Source organism: Callithrix jacchus, chromosome 22 (assembly GCF_049354715.1).
Source record: "Callithrix jacchus isolate 240 chromosome 22, calJac240_pri, whole genome shotgun sequence".
In the NCBI taxonomy this organism is placed as follows: Eukaryota; Metazoa; Chordata; class Mammalia; order Primates; family Cebidae; genus Callithrix; species Callithrix jacchus.
In genome coordinates this window covers 3,603,561-3,629,650 of record NC_133523.1, presented here as the reverse complement: position 1 = coordinate 3,629,650, position 26,090 = coordinate 3,603,561, and the positions used below count along the sequence as shown (strand labels likewise).

Sequence of the window (26,090 nt, the reverse complement as noted above, 5' to 3'; positions counted from 1 at the left end):
TGGGAGTTCAAGACCAGCCTGACCAACACGGTGAAACCCTGTCTATATATATATATATGTATGTCATGTATGTTTCTAGGCAACACTGGGTATGATAATGTGGCACCTGATTGGTAAAATGCATCAAAGCAGAGATTCAGTAAATGAATCATAAATACCTGGTCGGGGCCCCATGCAGAACGAGACCCTCGGTGGCTGGAAGGGCCTCACAGGACTGAAGGACCAGCTCCTGAGCTAGAAGCCACAAGGATCCCTTCCAGGGTGGGTCTGGGGTGCAGAGACGCAGAGACCCCCCCACTTTAACCTGAGTGGTTAAAGGAAGGTGGTGAGGCCTGTTGGCTGAGGGGGGGTGGGGAGGCAGAGCATCAGGATAAATAGCCAATGCATGCAGGGCTTAATACCTAGGCCATGGGTTGACAGGTGCAGCAAACCACCGTGGCACACGTTTACTTATGTAACAAACCTGAATGCTCTGCACATGTATCCCGGAACTTAAAATAAAATTTAAATAAATAAATAAATAGGCAGGTGGAGCTCTGAATAAGGGGGGGGGATCATGGCATAGGCGGGGCTTGAGCAGAGACCTCCGCATCTGAGTGGTTAAGAGGAGGGCGGGACTCTGTGTAGGAGGCGGGGCTTGTGGTATGGGTGGGACTTGAGCGAATACCTCCACATCTGAGTGGTTAAAGGGAAGGTGGGGCTCCGAGAAAGAGGCGGGGCTTCTGGCATGGGCGGGGCTTGAGCAAAGACCTTCATATTTGAGTGGTTAAGAGGAAGGCGGGGCTCTGCAGTGGAGGCGGGGCCTCGGCGCAGGACCGGTCGTGAGGAGGCGTCTCCCCAGCCTAAGAGAAGGAATCGAGAAGGTGCAGGCTTCGCGCAGGGGGTGGGGCCTGGGGCGCGTGGCCGGGCGCGAGCAGCACGCGGCTCGGGGCCGGTGACGTCACGGGCCCGCCGGGCTCCGGGAGGACGCCAAGATGGCGGCGAGTCACTCTTTCGGCCTCGCGCAGGGCGGCGGCCCGCAGTACAGGTAACGGCCCCGCCTGTCCGGTCCCCGCCGGAACCCTGCCTGCCCCTCCTCCCGCCCCGCGCGCCCGGCCCAGGCCCAGGCCCAGCCCCAGCCCCAGCCCCTACCTGGACCTGCGGCCTCGGGGGAACCGCGGCGCCAGGAGGAGCCGGCGGGGCAGCCTCAGGTTGGGCACCTGGCGGGACGCGGGCTTGCGGGCTCCGGCTGAGCTGTCTCTGCAGCTGTCAGCGGGAGAGAGAGGGGACTCCTGAAGTGGAAGGGGGCCTGGGCCTGGGCCTGTGCGGGGTGGGGGTGGGGGGGCAGCCCCTGATGGGGACGCCCCGAGGAGAGCAGCAAGAGGGGACAGACCCCGGAGGGTGTCTGGCAGGGAGGGGGAGGGGACCGGAACTGACCTCGATGCAGGGAGGAGGCCTGGGAGGTGCCTGGCAGGGAAGGAGGAGGGGAAGGGCAGAAGGGCATTGACCCCTGATTGCTTGGGGGAGAAGACACAGACCTGGGAGGGTGTCTGGCCAGACATGGGGAGGGCAAGGGCAGAAGGGCGTTAACCCCGATTGCTGGAGGAGAGACCTGGGAGCCTTCCTAGCTGGGCTGGGGACAGCCACAGTGGAGTGTGGGGGGAACTGACCCCTGATGGTGAGAGTGGGAGAGAAGGCAGAGACCTGGGAGGGTACCGGAGGAAGGGGCAGAAACAGAGGTTAGTGGTGGGGAACTGAAGCCTGATTGGGGAAGGGGGACGGAGACTTGGTGGGAGCCAGTACGATGTGGGAGGAGGTCCTGAGGTCAGATAAGGGCATGGGCACTGGGGTTCCAGGGAACTAGGACCCTGTTGGGACAGTGAAGAGGGAGAAAGGGCCCTGAGTGTTTATTTAAGGCCTAGAAAAGGATCTTAAATATCCAGTGGTTTAGGAGGGGAGATGGCAGGGGATGGGCGCTGACTGGGATCTTGCCAGGGCCAGGAGGGCTCAGTGGGTAGGGACACACATGGGGTGGGTTGGTGCCCCAAATGTGCAGACACATACTCTACACTGTTCTCCCAGGCCTGCTCCTCGGAGCTTCTCTGCTATGTTCAGCCCTTCCGTCTGACCCCAAGACTGGAGTCCCAGTCCGGGAGCCAGGGCTGGCATCTCTCTGGGAGACAGATTCCCCCCACAGTTGATCATTTCCGCATGTCACCCTTGTGTCAGTTTCCAGCTGGTACCTGCTATAACCTCATGGGCCAGTTTCTCACAGTTCTTGTATTTGAGTCCCCACAAATACAGACTGTCCCTTGGGCACCTCCTAGATGGGCCTCTGCTGAGCTCAGGGGTCTTTGACTGCCCCCAAGGTGTTCCTACTCCATTTCCCATGTGGAAGAGAGATCCAGGCTGGTGTTTCAGCTTCCTGCGGTGGAGAGACAGTGCCCACCCAGTGGCTGCGATATTGCTGTGGCCTTTCTTATGGAATCACAAAGGGAAACCACCCAGGGCTTGGAAACCAGGGCCGTGGGAATGAGGAGTGTGCCTGTTTCCTGTACTTGAGAGGTTGCTGAGGTGGAGTATTTGGCCAGTAATAGATTTCCTGTTAGGGAAAGAATGTGTGACCTGCTCATTTCCCAGAGCGGAGAGTTGAAATTGCATTTGATCTCTTTTGCTTCCTTCATCCTCAGTGATGTTTGGATTGCCAGGGCTCGGTTAAAGCGGCTGGACTCGGCGAGAGGTCCAGGCTGCTGGACGCTTCTGGACACGCTCTACCCGTCTGCCTGCAAGCTCTTCCTTCTTTTCTCTTTCTCTTCTTTCTTTCTCCATTGATCATATTCCTCCATCAGATGTGGAAAATCACTTGACTGTTACGCTTGCTGTTAAGATGACCTTCCAGAGGAGAAATTGAATGTTTATGTTGTTCTAATGGGTAATTGCTAAGCTTCAGTAGATGCTTCTGTTATTGACTTGAATTTTACACATTTTAGCACAGCTACCTTCTGTGTTCTGATGGCTTAGGTGACACAGTATCCACATAACCAAGGATGTGACATTGTCACGAACCCAGTGCTGATTTGTTGAGTTAATCCAGCCTTAGAATTGTCCCCAGGGAGAATGTGTTATTCCTTAAGAATAGAGTGAGCTATTAACTAGAACTCAAGACAACACAAGAATCATACCAAACTACATTTCGGTCTCACAGAACCTTGAAACAAGATGCTGTGCATTATTCGAATGACTTTAGGTCAACCGGACATTCTTTCCTGCGGGAAATGACTTTTGTTTGGAAGCTTGGGCTGCTTTTAAAGTACATATGTTTTGGCCGGGCACGGTGTCCCGCACCTGTAAACCCAGCACTTTGGGAGGCCGAGGCAAGCGGATTGCTTGAGGTCAGGAGTTCAAGACCAGCCTGGCAAACGTGGTGAAACCCCATCTCTAGTAAAAATAAAAAATTAGCTGGGCGTGGTGCTGTACACCTGTGATGTCAGCTACTTGGGAGGCTGAAGCAGGAAAACCGCTTGAACCTGGGAGGCGGAGATTGCTGTGAGCTGAGATCAAGTCACTGCCTTCCAGCCTGGGCACCAGAGTGAGACTGTCTCAAATAGAAAATACATATGTTTTATAGAACGTGCCGTGAGAAAACTGATCAGATAACAGATTTTGTTCCAACTTTATGGCAGCATTTGGACAACAGTATTTACAAAGCCTGTTTCAGGAATTGCCAAAGCAAAGACAATTTATTTCTTAGGCATTTTGGGTAGGTTTTCTTAGCTTATAAAATTTCTAGCCAGGCACGGTGGCTCATGCCTGTTGTCCCAGCACTTTAGGAGGCTGAGACAGGAGGATCGCTTGAGCCAGGAGTTCAAGATTAGCCTGGGCAAGATGACGAGACCCCCCCCATTTCTATAAAAAAGTTAAAAATTAAAAAGAGAAGGCCAGGTGTGGTGGCTCATGCTTGTAATCCCAGCACTTTGGGAGACCGAGATGGGTGGATCACGAGGTCAAGAGATGAAGACCATCCTGGTCAACATGGTGAAACCCCGTCTCTACTAAAAATACAAAAATTAGCTGGGCATGGTGGTGCGTGCCTGTAATCCCAGCTACTCAGGAGGCTGAGGCAGGAGAATTGCCTGAACCCAGGAGGCGGAGGTTGCGGTGAGCCGAGTTCACGCCATTGCACTTCAACCTGGGTAACAAGAGCGAAACTCCATCTCAAAAAAAAAAAAAAATTAAAAAGATATAAAAATAAATAAAAAATAAAATTTTAACAAAAAGAAAAAAAAATTAGAAATCAGCTGGATGTGGTGGTGTGCACCTCTAGTCACAGCTGCTTGGGAGGCTGAGGCAGGAGGATTCCCTTAGCCCAGGAGTTTGAGGCTGCAGTGAGCTCGGACTGCAACACCGCACTCCAGCCTGGGCGATAGAGCAAGACGCTGTCTCTAAAACAAATGAGCAAAAAATGATAACCACAGCCCTGGGGGGAATTCCTTACATGTCATCCTTAAGTAGGTTGGTATCGGAACTGCCTGGTTGTTGGTCAGTAAGAACTGGATGCACATTCACTCTCGAAGGCGTGAGGAAAGTTTACGGGTACCCGTTGGTCATGTTGATGAGCGTTTCCTTGTTGTGTATGGTCTTAGGAATCTCACAATGCTTTTTTTTAGAAGTTGAATTAGTGCTGCAAATATTCAGAATGAAACATTCATCCCATGTGGAAAACTGAACGTAGCAGTGCTTTTAATTAGCAATGAGTGCAGGCCGGGCGCAGTGGCCCACGCCTGGTATCCCAGCAGTCTGGGGGGCCCGAGGCCGGTGGATCACCTGAGGTCAGGTGTTCGAGACCATCCTGGCCAACCTGCTGAAACCCCGTCTCCACTAAAAATACAAAAAATTGTCTGGGCGTGGTGGCGTGAGCCTGTAACGCCAGCTACTCAGGAGGCCGAGGCAGGAGAATCACCTGAACCTGGGAGGCAGAGGTTCCAGTGAGCTGAGATGGCGCCACTGCACTCCAGCCTGGGCGACAGAACAGGACTCTGTCTCAGAAAATAAATAAATAAATAAATAAGCACTAAGTGCCCTTTTATTTTTAGCTGAGAGTAGCTGAGGAGCTCCAGCAGGGTCTGTGCATGTCACACTGGTAATGAAGTGCAGTGGCACAGTCTCGGCTCACTGCAGCCCTGATCTTCGGGGCTCAAGCAGTCTTCCCACCTCAGCCTCCTGCAGTGGCTGGGACTGCAGGTGCACGCCACCATGCCTAGGGATTTTTATTTCTGTAGAGATAGGGTCTTGCTATTTTGCCCAGGCTGGTCTTGAACTGTCCTCAAGAGACCCTCCCGCCTTGCCCTTTTAAAGTGCTGCTGGGGTTACGGGCACTCCTCCCTGCACTATTAGCCTGCACTGTAAGCTGAACTTCCCCTGGTGAGTTTCAGGAAGTGGGAGGTGGGGTTGGAAGCCCAGCGTGCTCTGTTAGCGATTCTCTGTGGGAGGTGAGTCCCGGAAGCGATCCTGACTGAGCCCTCATGGTCATCCTTGGGGTAGATGCTGTGAGGCCCGTTTTTGCTGATGAGGAAAGTGAGGCCCAAGGGCAGAAAGAAGAAAAGCCACAACCCGGTTACAAAATCAGTACTGTTACGGTGTGCATGTTTAATGTGCATTTTGAATATAAAACCCCTGTGAACAGAAGTGCTGAAGGATTAAATACTGCCTAGGTTGCGTGTGTTGTGTGTACACACAGTGATTGACATGTACTCTTCCTGCCGGTAAAACGGACTTGAAGATTCTCTCCCCGGTGAAGGCCTTGGGCGCACACAGCAGCATTTGGTGTGGCGCTGGGTGCGTCGTCTCTGGACCCGGAGGCACTCGCCCCTCCGTGCTGGGTGGGGCTCACCCTGTGCGCAGTCACGGACCCGCCGTGCCGAGGTCACAACGCCGAGTGCAGCTGTTCTCTTGGGCAGTAAGAAGAGTCAGGGCTCTCTGGAGGGACAGCGCTCGTAGGATAGATGCCTGCAGGAAAGGGAGCTTGTTAAGAACTGACTCACGTAAGGTAAAGGGCCGGCTGCAAGTTGAGGAGGAGCCAGGAAGCCAGTGGTGGATTAGTCCGAGTCCCCAAACCTCAAAAGTCGGGAAGCCGACAGTGCAGCTTTCGGTCTGGGGCTGAGGGCCCGAGAGCCCTGCAAACCACTGGGGTGAGTGCATCAGTCCAGAAGCCCGAGAACTGGGAGTCTGACGCTCGAGGGCAGGAGGCACCCAGCCCGGGAGAAAGATGCAGCATGTCTGCTCCTCCGTCCTCTCCCGCTGCTTTATTCTAGCCACGCTGGCAGCTGATTAGATGGTGCCCACCCAGACTGCGGGCGGGGCTGCTCTCCCTCACAGACACACCCGGGAGCAATGCTTTGCATCCTTCAGTCCACTCACTATTAACTGTCACAGGGCTCTGTGGTATTTCCAGTTCCTGCCGGGTGGCCTCAGCCTTCATCTGCATCTGCCGTGGGGGTGATAGAGAAGTTGGTGTGAGCCGTGTCCGGGAAGAAAGAGTCCTTGTTTTTATTTGTCTCCTTTTTTTGAGACGAAGTGTCACTCTGTTGCCCAGGCCAGAGTGCAGTGGTATGATCTCAGCTCACTGCAACCTCTGTCTCCCGGGTTAAAGTGGTTCTCCTGTCTCAGCCTCCCGAGTAGCTGGGATTACAGGCACTCACCACCACGCCCGGCTAATTTTTGTATTTTTAGTAGAGACGGGGTTTCTCCATGTTGGCCAGGCTGGTCTCGAACTCCTGACCTCAGGTGATCCTCCCGCCTTGGCCTCCCAAAGTGTTGGGATTACAGGCGTGAGCCACTGTGCCTGTCCAAGTCCTTGCTTTCAGAAAGAAGGAATTATGGGCTGTGCGATGGCTCATGCCTATAATCCCAGCACTGTGGGATTACAGTCTGTGACTCTGTATAGATATCAATGTCATTGAACAGGTACATAGGAGAGAAGAGACACATTTTTTTGTGCAGAAGAATTGCAAATAATTTATGTACATATCTGCCCTCAAGGAAAAGAAGGATAACTGGATAACTCTCTGTAGGCCGTGTGTAGTGAGGTCATTCTAAAGAATAGAGGATGGAGGGCCGGGCGCGGTGGCTCATGCCTGTAATCCCAGCACTTTGGGAGGCCGAGGCGGGTGGATCACGAGGTCAAGAGATCGAGACCATCCTGGTCAACATGGTGAAACCCCGTCTCTACTAAAAATACAAAAAATTAGCTGGGCATGGTGGCGCGTGCCTGTAATCCCAGCTACTCGGGAGGCTGAGGCAGAATTGCCTGAACCCAGGAGGCCGAGGTTGCGGTGAGCCGAGATTGCGCCATTGCACTCCAACCTGGGTAACAAGAGCGAAACTCTGTCAAAAAAAAAAAATTATCCTTCTTTTCCTTGAGGGCAGATATGTACAAAAAAAAAAAAGAAAGAAGGAAGGAACTCAGCCTGTGATTCCAGGAAAATCTTTGTTTCCACTTGATTTTTTCCTTGGACTCTGAATGTTCTGTGTGTGCGTCTCTTCCCCTTGAGTTACTCAATTCGGTGTTCAATATAAATCATCATTATATGCAGACAGAGAATGACCCGTCTCTAGGCTGTCCCTAAGACATTTCGCCGCCTGCCTCTACCTGCAGATTTCCCCCGTGTCCTTCTGAAGGGTGGACCGCACCTGAGCCTGCTGCATCCCTTCGGAGCAAGTGAGAGCACGACCCTACAGAAAGGGCCTCGGGCCAGGGGACGTGGGCAGCTCAGATGGGTCCTTGACGTCCCCATGTGTTCAGTGGCTGCGTGAACAACATGAGAGGAGTGGGTCTTGCCACCTTGGCATCCCAAAATTCAGTTTAGAAAGATGCACCTGGAAAAGCTTGACTTCCCGAAACAAACGCTCCGACCAAAAAGCCATCCAGAGACGTTAGCCTGGGACCCGCAGGGGGGCGTGTCAGGCGGGACTTGAGGACGCGCGTCACCGCAGTTTGTAGGCCGGTGTTAGCCCGGGCTCCCCGTACCTGCCTGCGCTCCTCTCCCCTCCCAGGCGGGCAGCACCGTCCCTGCTTGTTGTCATGGAGACGGCAGCCGTCCCCGGAGCAGTGCAGGGCACACTTCCTTCCAGCAACAGGTGTTGCAGCAGCAAACAGCCTGGGCTTGTTGGTTAAGGGCAGGCTTTACTCAGAGTAAATATTTTTTTTTTTTGAGACGGAGTTTCGCTCTTGTTACCCAATTAATGGCGCGATCTCGACTCACTGCAACCTCTGCCTCCCGGGTTCAAGCGGTTCTCATACGTCAGCCTCCCAAGTAGCTGGGATTACAGGCGTGAGATACTACACCCACCTTTTAAAAAAATTATTATTGGCCGGGCACGGTGGCTCAAGCCTGTAATCCCAGCACTTTGGGAGGCCAATGCGGGAGGATCACGAGGTCAAGAGATCGAGACCGTCCTGGCCAACATGGTGAAACCCCATCTCTACTAAAATTGCAGAAAAATTTAGCTGGGCGTGGTGGTGTGCGCCTGTAGTCCCAGCTACCAGGGAGGCTGAGGCAGGAGAATTGCTTGAACCCGGGAGGTGGAGGTTGCAGTGAGCTGAGATCGTGCCCCTGCACTCTAGTCTGGCGACAAAGCAAGGCTCTGTTTCAGGGGAAAAAAAAGAAAAAACTTGGCTGGGCATGTTGGCTGATGCCAATAACCCCAGCACTTTGGGAGGCCAAGGCGAGAGGATCACTTGAGCCCAGCAGTTGGAGGCTGCAGTGAGCTGTGATTGCACCACTGCACTCCAGCCTGGGTGACAGAGCAACACCCTTTCTCTTAAAACAACAACAACAAAAACCTCCTCAGTAGTTCAGCCGGAGAGTCCCAACTCCTGTTCTCTGCAGGAATTTAAAGGGCTGCTTCCTGTCTTGTGAGTTTATCTCAGAGTTCACGGCCACCTGCTCCACATCAAGACCCTGCCCTGACTGTCCAGTATCATCTGCGTCATAGCCCCTGGGCGGTTTCTCTCTGGGATGGAGGAATCTGAGCTCTGACCATTTTTGGAGGAATCGACTTTTGGCTTTGGTCTGGAGTTGGTGTGTTCACATGATCGTCGGTCTCAGCCAGCACAGGTGTCTCCGAATCAGGCTCCGAAGGTGGCTCTGAAGCTCCTGCTACGTGGTAGTTGCTAGAAAGAACAAGACGTGGCTGTTGTGTCCCGCCTGTTTTTGGTTTTTTTTTTTCTGACACAGGGTCTCGCTCTGTTGCCCAGGCTGAAGTGCGCTCATGTAATTAAAGCTCACTGCAGCCTCAAACTCCAGGGCTTAAGTGGTCCTCCCCACTCCGCCCCCTGAGTAACTGGGACTACAAGTGCACACCACCATGTCCGGCCAGTTTTTTAGTTTGTAGAGATGGAGCCTCACAGTGTTGCCCAGGCTGGTCTTGAACTGTGCTCCTGGCCTCCAACTATCTTCCCGCCTTGGCCTCCCAAAGTGCTGGGATTAACAGGCGTGAGTCACCACACCCGGCCTGGATTTTAGTATATCAACAGAATTGTGTGACCATTACCTCTAATTCCAGAACATTCTTATCGGCCTGAAAGGAAACTCCATCTCCATTAGCTATTATTTCGACCCCCTCCCTCAGGGCCCAGCACCTACCAGTCCCCTTCCTGCATCTGTGGATTGGCCTCTCCTGGACCTTCTATAGAAATGGAATCGCACCCCATGTGGCCTTTTGTGTCCAGCTTCTCTCACGGAGTGTGGTGTCCTCAAGGGTCATCCGTGCCGCATTTGCTGGGGTGTCATTTTTTTTTTTTTTTTTTTGGTGGCAAAATATATATAACATAAAATGTTCCATTTAACCTCAACGGATGCTTTTTGATCCACCCATGACAGCAGGGATTCTCAACCCGGGGTCTGGGAAACCCAAGGTAACATCAGACACATCTCTCTCTGTCATGTTCAGGGGATCAGGGCAGGGCAGGAGGCCACAGCTTTCATCTCACTCTAAATGGTGAGAAGGCAAAGGGCGATCAGCATGACCTCCCAGTATGGGAGCCCAGGGAGGGCTCCGGGCCTCTCCGCATCACCCCTGAGGCCTGGCAGAAGCAGCAGCGTCAGCTGCCGACAGTCTGCTTTCCGTCTGCGGAGCCAGGCTCTAATCCGCAGTCCCCAGCCTGTCCTTCCCAGATCTCAGTTTCTCCACTGCAGCAGTTTTTAAGCGACGGTGTCTCGCTGTGTTGCCCGGGCTGGTCTCCAACTCCTGGGCTCAAGTGAGCCTCCCAAAGGGCTGGGATTACAGGGCTGAGCCACTGCACTGGCGAACAGCAGCGCTTTTGACATTTGGGGCTGGTTTGTTCTCTGAGGTGGAGTCATTCTGGCCACTGCAGGGTGCTGAACAGTGTCGCTGGCCTCCACCCACTCTATGCCAGGAACTCCCCCACGTGGTGACAACTGCAGATGTCGCCAGACATCACCCAGTGTCTCCTGGGGGCAAAATTGGCCCCCTTTGAGAATCACTGCCCTGGGCTGCCTGGGTTTTGGCGTCTGTGTGGGCTATGCTGTGGGGAAGTCTTCCCATGAGCTGTGTTTTTGCTGGCTCAGCTCTGAAACCACGATGTGGCAGATTGCTGCCAAAATGCCCTCATCCTTCATCCCCGCTTATATCCATGCCCTTGCCCCCATGTCCTTGTCACTCTCCCAGTTCAGAAGTAGGGACTGCTCCCCTGGCCCTTGCGTCTGGGCTTCCTTGTGCCCTACCTTGGACAGTTGGCTGCAGTGGAATTGATGCTGTGACTGCCCTGAGTCCAAGCTTAAGAGGCTTGCATCTGCTCCATCTTGTGGAACCCTGCCTGGTGAAGAATGTGAGGCTGGCCTGCTGGAGGAGGAGATATAAGGAGAAGAGCCACAGTGCCTCATCGAACAGGCAGCTGTCCTCCAGGGGGCAGGGAAGCCCAGCCGTGGTCAGGAGGGCCACCCAGCCGAGCCCCGCCTCAACCAGGAGAGCCACCCAGCCGAGCCCCGCCTCAGCCAGGAGAGCCGCCCAGCCGAGCCCTGCCTCAGCCAGGAGAGCCGCCCAGCCGAGCCCTGCCTCAGCCAGGAGAGCCGCCCAGCCGAGCCAGGAGAGCCGCCCAGCCGAGCCAGGAGAGCCGCCCAGCCGAGCCCCACCTCAGCCAGGAGAGCCGCCCAGCCGAGCGAGCCCCGCCTCAGCCAGGAGAGCCGCCCAGCCGAGCCCCACCTCAGCCAGGAGAGCCGCCCAGCCGAGCCCTGCCTGCAGAATCACAAGTGAAATAAATGATTGTTGCTTTGAGCCAGAGGTCAGTGGACCTTTTCTGTAAAGAGCCACATAGTAAATATCTTTGACTTTGTGGGGTACACCATGTCTGTCGCATTAGTGAACCCTGCTGTTGTACTGCAAGATGAGCCATGGACAATGCGTCATCCAATGGGCTTGACTGTGTGCCAATGAAACTTTATTTTTGGACACAAAATGTGAATTTCATATAATTTTTCACGTGCCATGAAGTGTTATCACCCTTTTAACTTTTTGCAGTCACTTCAAAGTTTAAAAACCATTCTTAGCTTGGGACTATACAAAAACACATGGCCGACCCCATCTTAGAAACATTTCTCTGCCTCCCTTTCTCCCTTAAAAAGGAGATCTCTGCAGGGGACTGAGATCTCTCCAAGGCCAAGGTCTCCCCTGAGAGCGGATGTGAGACCCATGAAGATGTTGGCTGCTCCATTAGAGAGAGAACCCATGCTCCACTTCCTCGTGTAATCGTGCTTAGTGGAATGGAATAACAGTTTGTGCACATACGTGTGTGTGTGTGTGTGCGCATGTGCATGTGTTGGTCACGAGCGATGACTTGATATGAGGCAGACCAAGTGTTCCCTTCCTGAGTCAGTCACTGTGTGGGCCACAGTCGCCAGACATATATTCCCCTCGGCTGTTCCCAGGCCCTGTTTTAGGTGTTTGTAAAGCCCTATGCTGCTGGGAACTGGCTTTGACTGCACTTTCCTGCAGGTGACATGATGGCCGGTGCATGTGTTCTATCCCCCGTCCACCACCTTCTGTAGTTGTGACCTCTGTGTGTCTTGTGTCCTTAATGGGCCTTCCCTCTGACTGCCCCCTTCTCTTTTTGACATGGAGTTTCGCTCTTGTTACCCAGGCTGGAGTGCAATGGCGCGATCTCGGCTCACCGCAACCTCCGCCTCCTGGGTTCAGGCAATTCTCCTGCCTCAGCCTCCTTACTGCTCCCCTCTCTAACCATCACCCACTGTCTTTGTCGGCTGGTGCTGCCCTAACAATACCACAGACTGGAGCTTAAACCAAGTTTGTTTTCTCCCCGTTCTGGAAGCCAGAAGTGTGAGCACAAGGTGCCAGCAGGGTGTGGTTTCTGGTGAGGCTTCTCTCCTTGGCTTGCAGACAACCACCTCCTCACAGTGTCCTCCTGTGGCCTTTTCTCTGTCCATGTGCACCCCTGGTGTCTCTTTCCTTTCTCCTTTTTTTTTTTTTTTTTTTAAGAGACTGCCCTGCCACCAAGGCTGGAGTACAGTGGTAAGATCACAGCCGACTGCAGCCTCAGTCTCCTGGGCTTTATTGAGCCTCCCACCTCAGCCTCCCAAGTATCCACCGGCACACAGTGTCTTCGTTTTTTTGTTTTTGCTTTTGTTTTGTAGAGATGGGGTCTCAGTATGTTGCCTAGGCTGGTCTTGAACTCCTGGCCTCAAGTGATCCTCCTGCCTCGCCCTCCCAAAGTGCTGGGATCAGAGGGGTGAGCCAGTACACCCAGCCTCTTCGTTTTCTTTTGTTCTTTTTTGTTTGTTTTTGAAGTGGAGTTTCACTCTCTTACCCAGGCTGGCGTGCAATGATGTGATCTCGGCTCACTGCAACCTCCGCCTCCCGGGTTAAAGGGATTCTCCTGCCTTGGCCTCCCGAGTAGCTGGGATTACAGGCATGCACCACCACGCCCAGCTAATTTTGTGTGTTTTTTAAAATTTGTATTTTATTTTTATTTTTTTGAGAAAGGAGTCTCACTCTGTTGCCCAGGCTGGAGTGCAGTGGTGCGATCTCAGCTCACCACAGCCTCTGCCTTCCAAGTTCAAACAGTTGTCTGCTTCAGCCTCCCGAGTAGCTGGGATTACAGGTGCCCGCCACCAGGCCCGGCTAATTTTTGTATTTTTAGTAGAGGCAGGCTTTCTCCATGTTGGTCAGTCTGGTCTCTAACTCCTGACCTCAGGTGGTCCACCCACCTGGGCCTCCCAAAATGCTGGGATTACAGGCCTGAGCCACCATGCCTGGCCTTTTTTCTTACAAGGATCCCAGTTCTGTTGAGATCAGTCCCCATCCTGATGATGTCATATAACCGTCCTTTCCTCCCTGAAGGCCTAATCTCCAAATACAGTCACATGGGGGTTAGGGCTTCAGCATAAGAATTAGGGGTGGAGAGACGTCATTCAGTCACCATAGCATCTGAAACAGGTCAAAGCTTGTCCTGAGATGCCTGGGTGGCTCCTCATGGCTGAGGATAAACCCACGTTCTGCCTTGCACTGGAGAGCCCTGAGCCACCTCCCGCCACCCCTCACCCCCATAGCCTCTGTCCCTCAGCACCCAGGACAGTCGCCCCAGCGGCCCTCCCCATTTCTGCCTCGCTCCTCTCAGCTCAGTGCCCTCCTTTGAGTCCTTCCACTTTGAAATCCCAGGCACCCTTCCCAGGGGTCCCGGGCCTTTTCCAGCCTCCAGGGGAACCTCCTGGGTCTTCAGAGCAGTCCGCACACCCCTCCTTCTCCCACAGGGTGCCTGGGTCTCCCTGCCTCTCCCCCGTGTCTCTGCTGTCTGTGTAGGAGAGGCGCTCCGTGCCCACCATCAGATGATGACAGAGTGGCAGGACAGGGCAGTGACCTCCGGCGAGGTCAAGGGTATCTCGGCTGATGTCACCCTGACCCTGTAGGCCTCACAGCTCCACAGTCTGCTCACAGCTGCGACGTTCACAGGACATAACACCGAAACCAGTGGGGCTTGCCCTGCAGGCCAGCAAAGATGCCCGAGACCCGCCCTCCCCTGGCCAATGTATCTGCATGTCAGCCACGCGTCCGTCCTCTGTGTGCTGCCTCAGTGGGTTCCAAACTAGCATGCCTGAGCGTATTGTCTACGAGAAAAGTGTGTCCTTTTCCACTCACTGTCTTCGTGGTGCTGACTCAAGCCTGATAGCAAGTCAGAGGCCAGCCCACGTCATCCTGGGGATCCTTCCCGAGTAGGGCTGGACCAGGCAGGAAGCAGCCTTCGGCTCTGTCCACCTGCGCGGGCCTACGCCCTGGGATCGAGCTTGTCCTAGACCGTCGGTTCCTAAATGGGCAACGTTTGGGAGCATTTGTCATTGTCACGACTTGGGGGAGCTCCTGGCATGGGGCGGCTGGAGGCTGGGGGCGCTGCTCAGCACCATGCAGGGCCCCGAACGGCCCCACCAGAGAACGGTGTTTTCTCAAATGTCGGCAGTGCCTGAGCTGGAAAACTGCCCTGTGCTGAATGGGCTGGACTCCGTCATGAAACCATTTCACCAACCAGCCGCCTCCACTGTCCTTTTGGGTGGGGCGTTCACCAGGTGGAGACAAAGCTGTGTGTGGAGGCACAGCAGGAGCTAGTGGGGAAAGCCTCACAGGTCCCCACTCCTTCCTTGGGGCCCTGGGCGGAAGGACTCCACTCAGCCTTCCACCCCAGGGACACCTGCCGCTGCCGTCCTCTGCTGGTGCTGCTCAGCTCGCCTGGGCCTCGGGGTGGGAGGGGCAAGGTCTCAGGACCCAGGGAAGCCACAGAAGAATGGAGCTTCTTCCCCCGAGAGCTGCTCACGATTTACTATCTAGTACTGAACGCTTTGTGTTCTTAAGAGATGGCCCGGGCTGGAGTGCAGTGGCGTGATCACAGCTCACTGCAGCCTCAACCTGCCAGGCTCACGAAATCCTCCCGCCTCAGCTTCCCAAGTAGTTGGGACTGTAGGCATGCGCCACCATGCCTGGCTAATTTTTCTATTTTGTAGAGATGGGATCTCGCTGTTGCCCAGGCAGGTCTCAAACTCCTGGGTTCAAGCGATCCTCCCATCTTGGCCTTCCAAAGTGCTGGGATTACAGGTGTGAGCCACCGCGCCCAGCCATGAGAGCTTCTTTTTTGAGATGGAGTTTCGTTCTTATTGCCCAGGCTGGAGTGCAGTGGCATGGTCTTAGCTCACTGCAACCTCCACCTCCCAGGTTCGAGCGATCCTCCTGCCTGCCGAGTAGCTGGGATTGCAGGCGCCCGCCACTACGCCCGGCTACTTTTTGCATTTTTAGTAGAGATGGGATTTCACCATGTTGGCCAGGATGGTTTCAAACTCCTGACCTCAGGTGATCCACCTGCTTTGGCCTCCCAAAGTGCTGGGATTACAGCTGTGAGCCACCGCGCCCGGCCACGAAAGCTTTTTATACAGAAGATGCAGCAGGTCTCGGTGCAAAGGGCTTTAGAGCTGCGATTGTACTTGGATTTCCCAGCCCTTGCACTGTAGCTTGGGCTCATCATACCCTCTTGTTGAGGACTGTACAAAACCAAAGACAGAGCCTACAGGTGTCCTCCCGGTCTCCATCCTGTCCTTCCCCTGGCTGGCTTGGTTTGGACTCCACGCCTGTCTTGTGTGTCTCAGGAGTGGGTGGTCCTGGCTCCAGGGGTAGATCCTGATGGTTCTAAATCAGCTGTCCCAGCCTCTTTTCCCTTGACTCTTATTGGCTTGTGGGTGGTGTAGGGCCCAGGCAGGACAAGAAGCCAATGTGGAATAAACCTTGGAGCGTTGCTTCGATGGCGGAAGATTGGTACCAATGTGAGGCGGTGCAGAAACACATCTGCAAATTGCTCCACGCTCCTTCCTTCAAAAGGTGAGGCCTGAGCCTCTACCCACGCGTGCAGGTCGGATTCAGTGACTCAATTCTAATTAATGGCACGTGGCAGAAGTTATGCTACATGATTTCTTTTTACAGGTTTTTTTTTTTTTTTTTTTAACATTTTCAAAAAATACTTTTTGTTGTGGTCAAGAAGGAGTCTCATTCTGTCGCCCAGGCTGGAGTGCAGTGACGCCGTCTCAGCTCACTGCAACCTCCGCCTCCTGGGTTCAAGCAATTCTCCTGCCTCAGCCTCCCGAGTAGCTGGGATTACAGGGGTCTGCCACCACTCCCGGCTTATTTTTGTGTTTTTGGTAGAGACGGGGTTTCACCACGTTGGCCGGGCTGGCCTCAAACCCCTGGGTTTAAGTGACCCTCCCGCCTCCACTTCCCGAGTAGTGGGGATTACAGGTGTGAGCCACACCTGCTGTCCCCAGCTCTGTGAAATGATTCCTGAAGCTGGATCATAACAAGGACAACTTCCACCTGGTGTGTGTGGCTCCCTCTCTCCTGCTCTCTCTCATATCACTTGCTTTGGGGGAAACCGGCCGCCATGTTGTGAGGACACTCAAGCAGCTTGAGGAAAGGGCCTCGTGGGTGGAACACAGACTGCCACCAACAATTGGCACCAACTTCCCAACCCTGGGAGGAAGGCTTCTTGGAAGCAGATCCTGCCGCTGACCTCGTATTGGCAACCTCATAAAAGATCCTAAGCCAGAAGTCGGTAAGGCCAGTCCCAAATTCCTGATCCACAGACACAGTGAGGATAGGCCTTGCTGTTTAAAGCTACCTTGTTCTGTGGGGCTAATCTGTCACTCAGCACGAGCTAACTAATGCGCAGCATAAATGGCCACCAATAGGAAGTAGGCAAATGAATCATGATATTTTGAAGCAAGTGAACAATCAGTCTTTTCCATAGAAGCATATTCCGCTTATGTGATCAGGGAAAACGGGAAAATAGGTGAATGATTGTGATATTTTCAAACAAGTAAACAGTCTTTTCTAGAAGCACACTCTGCTTATGTAATTAAGGAATATGGGTGAATTGTAACATTTTCAAACAAAGAATTATTCCTTTTTCAGAAGCGTACTCTGCTTACGTGGTAAGGAAAGTAGGTGACTGAATCGTGACAGTTTCAAACAAGCAAACAGTGTTGTTTTTAGCTGTGTGTTCTGCTTACGTAACTAATCGGTCTTTGCGTTCGGGAGGCCCGGGCGGAAGTGCAGATGGAAGCCCTCCTGCCATATGTCTAGCTATTTCAACAGTATCAACCAAGCTGGCTGAAGTTAAACACAGTATGTTGTGTCCCGCTCACCACGACAAACACACCTTTCTAACAACATACACAGAAACTGCGGTGCTGTGGTTTTTCGAGTCAAAACATCCAAGATGGCTGGATTGACTTAGCCAGCCCTCCCGGTCCATGGGTTCCGCACCTGTAGATTCAACCAACTGCTGATCAAAAATATTGGGAAAAATGGGCCGGGCGCGGTGGCTCACGCCTGTAATCCCAGCACTTTGGGAGGCTGAGGCAAGTGGATCACGGGGTCAGGAGTTTGAGACTAGCCTGGCCAACATGGTGAAACTCAGTCTCTACTAAAAATACAAAAATTAGCCAGGCGTGGTGGCAGGTTCCTGTAATCCCAGCTACTCAGGAGGCTGAGGAAGGAGAATCACTTGACCCTGGGAGGCGGAGGTTGCAGTGAGCCGAGATCACGCCACTGTGCTCCAGCCTGGGCGACAGAGCAAGACTCTGTCTCAGAAAAAGATGAAAAAGATTTCCGTATCATTTGAGTGTGTTACGGGAATGACCTGAAGCGGCACTTAGGGGCTGAGTTGCCCCCTTCTCCCACACATTGCTGTGTTGAAGCCCTAACCCTCAGCGCCTCGGAATATGTCTGGATTTGGAGACAGGGTCTTGACTTATTTTCAGTCTTTTTACTTTTCTTTTTTTGAGACAGGGTTTCGCTCCGTTTCCCAGGCTGGAGTGCAGTGATGGGATCACGGCTCACTGCAGCCTTGACCTCCTGGGCTCCAGTGATCCTCCTGCCTCAGCCTTCTTTGTAGCTGGGACTACAGGTGCGCACCACCATGCCTAGCTAATTTGTTACTTCATTTTTGTAAAGATGGGGTTTTGTCATGTCGCCCAGGCTCGTGTCAAACTCCTGGGCTCAGGCTCCCAAACTGCTGGGATTACAGAGGTATGACCATGTAGGAACCATGTTGTGGTTTGGGCTTTCTTTTTCCTTCTTTTTTTTTTTTTTAAATTTCTTCTTTAATAGTGATAGGGTATCTCTATGTTTTCTAAGCTGCCCTCAAACTCCTAGGGTCAAGCCATCTTCCTGCCTCGGCCTCCCAAAGTGCTGGGATTACAGGTGTGAGCCACCATGACCGCCCCCCGCTTTATACTTTTGTGATAAAAAATGTTTTCTCTCGTACAGACGGAGTCTCACTCTGTCGCCCAGGCTAGGGTGCAGTGGGAGAGCCAGGGTCTCTAATGAGGGAATTCAGTCGAAATGAAATCAACTTAATGAGTTCAGCCCTGTGCAGAATGGGCCCTAATCCGATCTGACCAGGATCCCTGTAAGAAGAGCTTAGGACAGAGACGTGCACGGAGGGCCGACCACGTGAGGACACAGGGCAAAGGCCGATGTCTGCAAGCCACAGAGGGACCCCCCCTGCCGGCACCATCTAGGACACCGAGGCATCAGAACTGTGAGAGAATGAGTAAGTCTCCATTGCTAAAGCCACCCAGCCCGTGGTACCTGCCCATGGCCACCTGGGCCAGCCGTGCAGTCCCCTCTTCCAATGAGGGGTCTGCCTGGACACCGCAGAGCACAGAAGCAGATGGCAGAGACAGTCTCACTGGAGGGGGCCACAGAGAGCTCCGTTCCAGACTCCAGGGAGGGAGAGGAATTCCTTCTACAAATGGATGCCTCAGGGCGCCAGGCCTCCTCCTTTGCTGGAACCCCAGCGGAGAAAGACTCATCTAAAGGATTCAACCACGAGGTGCCACTAAACCACAAGTGTGCAAAAATTAAATATGTCTCCATCATAAACGCGGTTTAAATATCAAACACTGGGCTGGGCGCCGGGGCTCAGGCCTGTAATCCCAGCACTTTGGGAGGCTGAGGCGGGCGGATCACTTGAGGTCAGTTTGAGACCAGCCTGGCCAACATGATGGAAACCCCATCTCTACTAAACATACAAAAATCAGCGAGGTGTGGTGCCAAGGGCCTGAAATCCCAGCTACTTGGGGGGCTAAGACAGGAGAATCACTTGAACCCGGAGGTGGAGGTTGCAGTGAGCCGAGATGAGCCATTCCAGCATGTTTTCCTAAAACTTACTTTCCAGCCTGGTGTGGTGGCTCACGTCTGTAATCCCAGAACTTTGGGAGGACGAGGCAGGCGGATCACCAGGTCAGGAGTTCGAGAACAGCCTATCCAATATGGTAAAACCCCATTTCTACTAAAAAATACAAAAACTAGCTGGGTGTGGTGGCGCATGCCTCTAGTCCCAGCTACTTGGAAGGCTGAGATAGGGGAATCACTTGAACCCGGGAGGCAGAGGTTGCAGTGAGCCAAGATTGTGCCACTGCATTCCAGCCTAGGTGACAGAGCGAGACTTTGTCTCAAATAAATAAAGAGAGCTACTTTTTTTTTAGATGGAGTTCCTCTCTGTCGCCCAGGCTGGAGTGCAGTGGTACAATCTCAGCTCACTGCAGCCTCTGCCTCCCGGGTTCAAGCAATTCTTGTGCCTCAGCCTCCCAAGTAGCTGGGACTATAGCCGCCCGCACCACCCTGAGCTAATTTTTGTATTTTTAGTAGAGACAAGGTTTCACCATGTTGGCCAGGCTGGTCTTGAACTCCTGACCTCGGGTAATCCTCCTACCTTGGCCTCCCAAAGTACTGGGATGACAGGTGTGAGCCACGTATGTAGCCTGGACCCCGTTCTTCATCAACATTTTGGCCAGTAAAGTCTCTGAGACTTCCAGAAGAGAAACACAAATCTCACAATGGGCTTTGTGTGGAATCTAAATGTTTCTTCATAACGGGTAGGGCACTTCTGCTTTTCCTGGGAGAGATGAAATCACCCTTCGATGGTGCAGGTCAGAGTGTGTGTGTGGTCCCAGGGGACATTTCCATCCTTCTGTAGAGCTCCCTATTTCTGGTCCTTCAGGAGAATCTGGAGAAACAGGCTGAGGTGGTTGATGGACTCCTCAGCAAAGCACCTTCCCTCCCTAAATGTGAGCGGAGCCCCTGCTGCGTGCCACACACCACAGCCCCGAGACAGCTGGGCTCATGCGCTGTCCTGCATTCCAGGGTGTCAGGGCTGGGGAGGAGACGGCCGGTGAAGAGAGGCACAGTGGAGCCTGGGCGGTGCCAGGAAGAAAACGAAAGCAGGACCAGGAGATGGGGGGATAAGTGTCAGGCCGCAGGGGCTCCAGGAGGCTGGTCCAGGGTATCACTGAAGTAGCCACCTGCAGGCAGCAGGGAGGGGAGCCCTCGACAAGGGGTAGGGGTTGGTGGGGTGGGGGGAGGGCTTTGAGCAGGAGATGGCATGGTTAGGGCTGTACTTTGAGAGGACCCCTCTCTGGCTTCCAGGAGGACACAGATGCTGGTGGGGAGGGAGGAGGGGGAGGGGCTAGGTGGTCTGCAGCAAGGGGTGTGCAGCCGGGGCCAGGCTCTGCTCTGCCCCAGCTCCTGCATGGAACCTTCCACACGTGCTCACTTTGGCCCATCCATCGGTGCTCAGCGCAGCCTGGATAGCACTGTCTCTTGTTCTGTTTCTTTCACAGCCACTTATGGGGATGTGGGGACAGGAGTTCTGGCAGTCATAGTGTTCATTGGGTGTCTGTAGTCATGGTGTTTGAGTGTCCATAGTCATGGTTTTCACCGAGTGTCACAGTCACGGTGTTCACCAAGTGTCACAGTCATAGTGTTCATTGGGTGTCTGTAGTCATGGTGTTTGAGTGTCCATAGTCATGGTTTTCACCGAGTGTCACAGTCACGGTGTTCACCGAGTGTCACGGTCATAGTGTTCATTGGGTGTCTGTAGTCATGGTGTTTGAGTGTCCATAGTCATGGTTTTCACCGAGTGTCACGGTCATAGTGTTCATTGGGTGTCTGTAGTCATGGTGTTTGAGTGTCCATAGTCATGGTTTTCACCGAGTGTCACAGTCACGGTGTTCACCGAGTGTCACGGTCATAGTGTTCATTGGGTGTCTGTAGTCATGGTGTTTGAGTGTCCATAGTCATGGTTTTCACCGAGTGTCACGGTCATAGTGTTCATTGGGTGTCTGTAGTCATGGTGTTTGAGTGTCCATAGTCATGGTTTTCATCGAGTGTCACAGTCACGGTGTTCACCAAGTGTCACGGTCATAGTGTTCATTGGGTGTCTGTAGTCATGGTGTTTGAGTGTCCATAGTCATGGTTTTCACCGAGTGTCACGGTCATAGTGTTCATTGGGTGTCTGTAGTCATGGTGTTTGAGTGTCCATAGTCATGGTTTTCACCGAGTGTCACAGTCACGGTGTTCACCGAGTGTCACGGTCATAGTGTTCATTGGGTGTCTGTAGTCATGGTGTTTGAGTGTCCACAGTCATGGTTTTCATCGAGTGTCACAGTCACGGTGTTCACCGAGTGTCACAGTCATAGTGTTCATTGGGTGTCACACAGTGTTTGAGTGTCACACAGTGTTTATCCAGTGTCACAGTCACGGTGTCCGTCGAGTATCACAGTCATAGTGTCCACCGAGTGTCACAGTCATAGTGTCCACCGAGTATCACAGTCATAGTGTCCACCGAGTGTCACAGTCATAGTGTCCACCGAGTATCACAGTCATAGTGTCCACCGAGTGTCACAGTCACGGTGTCCGTCGAGTATCACAGTCATAGTGTCCACCGTGTGTCACAGTCACGGTGTCCGTCGAGTATCACAGTCATAGTGTCCACCGAGTGTCACAGTCATAGTGTCCACCGAGTATCACAGTCATAGTGTCCACCGAGTGTCACAGTCATAGTGTCCACCGAGTATCACAGTCATAGTGTCCACCGAGTGTCACAGTCATAGTGTCCACCGAGTATCACAGTCATAGTGTCCACCGAGTGTCACAGTCATAGTGTCCACCGAGTATCACAGTCATAGTGTCCGTCGAGTATCACAGTCATAGTGTCCACCGTGTGTCACAGTCACGGTGTCCGTCGAGTGTCTACAGCATGAGTGTGCAGCCTGTGGCTCAGGACAAGTGTGTGAAAATTCCAGAGGAATGAATGCTTGAACCCAGGAGACAGAGGTGGTAGTGAGCCAAGATCATGCCACTGCATTCCAGCCTGGGTGACAGAGTCAGGCTCTGTCTCAGAAAATAAAAAAGATGTAACTCACGAGATTTTCCTGTGCCACCAAGAATGTCTCCTTGTCCCTGGCCCTGACCCTCCGGATGACTCGCCTACGGCAGGGCCAGTTGGGGGCTGGGTGGTGTGGAGTCTCTGCCTTCTAATCCACTTTCCCCAGAATGACCCTCACAACTTGCTCCTTCCCTATGGGGTAGGAGCTTCACTTTTCAATGTATATCCATAGTGGTGTTGGGCTATAATCTTTACTGCTACTTCTCCCTGGGAAATGGGCTTTTATTTATTTATTTACTTTCGAGATGGAGTCTTGCTCTGTTGCCAGGCACAATCTCGACTCACTGCAACCTCTGCCTCCTGGGGTCAAGCGACTCTTCCTCCTCAGCCTCCCGAGTAGCTGGGATCACAGGAGCGCGCCACCACGCCTGGCTAATTTTTGTGTTTTTAGTAGAGACAGGGTTTCACCATGTTGGCCAGGATGGTCTTGATCCATTGACCTCGTGATCTGCCCACCTTGGCCTCCCAAAGTGCTGGGATTACAGGCGTGAGCCACGCCCGGCCAAATGGGCTTTTAGACTCCAGAACTGTCTACTGGGTGGCTGATACTTAGCCGAGCAAGGGGCGCTGGGGTCAGAAAGATCTGGGTCCGAACCCGCCCCTGCACTTGATGTGAGCCCCCCCTCCTTGGAGGTTTTCTCATCTAGACCGTGGTTAGCGACGGTCCCACACCTCCTCTGAAGAGTGACGAGGAGGTGGACGAGGGCCTCAGCACTGTGCAAACCCAACACAGGTTCATTCTTTTTAGGGGAGAGTTTTTGCTTTAGTGCTAACTAAAGTAATTATCTTAATAATCAGGTGGACTGATTCGTTGTGTTAATAGAAGTACAGTCAGAGCCTGGGCAGCGTAGTGAGACCCCACCTCTGCCAAATTATTTTTTGAAATCAGCTGGGCATGGTTGCACACTTGTGTTCCCAGCTACTCAGAGGCTGAGGCAGGAGGATTGCTTGAGCTCAGGAAGTTGAGGCTGCAGTGAGCTGTGATCGTATCCCTCAGCCTGGGAGACAGAGTGAGACTCTGTCTCAAAAAAAAAGTTTTTTAAGAGAAAATGCAGTTGGCCCTCCATATTCATGGGCACTGCTTCCATGGAGTCCACCAAGGGCAGACGGAAAGTATTTGGAGAAAGAATGCATCTGTACTGAATGTGTGTGGACTTTTTCCTTCTCATGATTCCCTAAACAATGCAATGTAACAGCTACTGACCCCATGCTGACATCGTATTAGGCAGGACACGTAATCCAGAGGTGACCTGCAGTATGAGGGATGATACATTTCCGTTATGTGCAGACACCGTGCCGTTTGTCAGGGCCTTGAGCCTCTGCGGATTTCGGGATCTGAGGGTCCTGGAATCACCCCTTGCAGGCAGAGGGACGGCTGCGCTGCTTTCTGTTTTGTCTCTTTTGAGACAGAGTCTTACTCTGTTGCCCAGGCTGGAGTGCAGTGGTGAGATCACAGCTCACGGCAGCCTCTGCTTCCTGGGCTCAAGCCGTCCTCCCACCTCAGCCTCTGGAGCAGCCGGCACTACAGGTGTGCACCAACACACTCGCTAATTTTTCTTTTTTAAAAATTTTAGTAGAGACAAGGTCTCACTATATTACCCAAGCTGGTCTCGAACTCACGAACTCAAGTGATCCTCCCGCCTCAGCCTCCCAAGGTGCTGGGATTACAGGTGTGAGCCACCACACCTGGCCGGACACTGTACTGTGAAGCTTACTTTTCTTTGAAACACCCTGATGTGGAGAAGAAGCCCAGCCACACAAGTAGATCATCTGCAAAGCACAACGCAGGTGGGTCTGAGTCCCACCTTTGCCACTGACAGTGCCTCAGTTTCCTCGTCTGTAAACTGGGTACAATGATGGTCCCAGCGTTAGTACAGCGTTGCTGTGAGATGGTGTTAATTTGTGGAAAGTGCTTCCGACCATGCCCGGGCTCCTTGGAGCGTCTCTAGGAAGCAGGGCAGCTCAGGTCCAGCGGCGGCTGGAATTGACGCCGTCAACTCAGTGCACCTGAGAACTCGCTCTAACCCCATGGGGCTTTTGTGTGTGTTTGTGGTTCCAGCGCCCAGCCTCCGACCCTTCCCCTGCCCACCGTGGGGGCCAGTTATACTGCACAGCCCACTCCTGGCATGGGCCCAGCCGCAAACCCCGCCTTTCCGCCAGCTGCCCTGGCGGGGTACAGCAGGCAGCAGCCCCACTCTAGCCAGGACTTCGCCTACCACAGCCAACCCCAGGAGCACATCCCCACTGCTATCACCGTGGCTCCCTGCCAGGTACCCAGTCCTTTCTTTGACTAGCGTTGCCAGGAAACGTGGTAGCCTTGCGCGTGTGAGCGTGGTGGGCTCCCCGCAGCAACTCCTTCTCCAGGCCTCTTGACCATGCTCCTTCCTTCAGGATTCTTCTGCTGGGATTATGTGCCCGCAGTGGGGAGAAATCAGGACAGTAGCTCCCGAAACAATCCGCTGCTCTCAAGGACAGGTCTCATGCATACCTCCACATCGGGGCTGTGGGGACAGTGACGGCACCTAGAGCTTTGTCCCAGCCTCAGCAGTGACTCTGAAGGAGGAGGAGGGTCTGCTGGGTTGGAGGACCCCTCCCTGGCCACGGCAGATGGCCTCAGCCACCTCGCCCCAGAGAGACCAGGACTCACCCCGCCTTCCCCACGCTCCGGGTTCCTACCTTTCTAAGAGGGAGTCCATGGTGTGTGGGGCACACCTGGTGCTGAACACCCCCTTTCCCAACCGAGGAGCTCAGGGCTGCAGATCCAGCCTCGATGTTCCCGCTTGGTGTCTCGAAGACATCCCCCGTGACCATGCTCCAACTCACAGCCCTGCCAGCCACACCTCGTCCCCAGATTGTGTGGGCCAGTGGCACCAGAGGCCACCCTGTCACCCAAGCTAAGCAGCCACCTTAACCCACCCTCTTCCTCCCCTCTCCGTCTCCTCGCCACAGCCTCAGGGGCTTCTCCCTGCGGGCCCACCGTCTCCTACCACACCCAGCGTCCTCTTGTAAATCGCAGTCAGACTCTTGGAAATGAGTGTCGGCTCCATGAGAGCTGCATGTCAGCCACACACCCTGCCCGCTGCCCCCGGCCCCCTGCCCCCGAGCCAGGGCCTGGTCCTGAGCAGATGCTCGGAATCTAGGAAGGACATCGTGCAGAGTCAGTGTAGCCAGGGCGGGTCGCACCTCACTCTCTGTCCCTCTCCTGTGAACCCCCCCCCACAGGACAATTACAGCTACCAACAGTCCACAGCTTCCAGGAGCTACAAGGAAAGGCCGTACTTCCAGGCTCCTGCCCCCCAGCCTGGGTGCACGACAGCTGCAGACTCTGCCAGCCTGGTGAGCCATCTGCAGGGTGGGGCTGGGGCAAGGAGACATTCCTCGCAGCACAGGGAAATCTCATGAAAGTTACATCTTTTTTTTTTTGAGACGGAGCCTTGCTCTGGCCCAAGCTGGAGTGCAGTGGCGCAGTCTCGGCTCACCGCAACCTCTGCCTCCCAGGGTCAAGCGATTCTCCTGCCTCAGCCTCCCGAGTAGCTGGAATTACAGGTGCGCACCACCACACCCAGCTAATTTTTGTATTTTTAGTAGAGACAGGGTTTCACCATGTTGGCCAAGCTGGTCTCAAACTCCTGACCTCAGGTGATCTCCCGCCTCGGCCTCCCAAAGTGCTGGGATTACAGGCCTGAGCCACCACACCTGGCGAAAGTTCCATGTTAACCATCGTAGAGGCTGGGCACGATGGCTCATGCCTGTAATCCCACACTTTGGGAGGCTGAGGTAGGAGGTTCGCCTGAGCCCAGGAGGTGGATGAGCT

The 26,090-nt window shown here is 53.7% G+C and overlaps 1 protein-coding gene across 1 annotated transcript in view; it reads left to right on the top strand.

Moving 5' to 3' along the window:
• The first annotated feature begins 14,409 nt into the window (after positions 1-14,409).
• The window catches only part of ZFR2 (zinc finger RNA binding protein 2), a 43,267-nt gene continuing 31,586 nt past the window's right edge, over positions 14,410-26,090 (top strand). Inside the window, 4 exon segments of the mRNA XM_078359587.1 lie at positions 14,410-14,554; positions 15,738-15,867; positions 24,306-24,546; positions 25,499-25,628. Of these exon segments, the coding sequence (XP_078215713.1) occupies positions 14,410-14,554; positions 15,738-15,867; positions 24,306-24,546; positions 25,499-25,628 (646 nt within the window).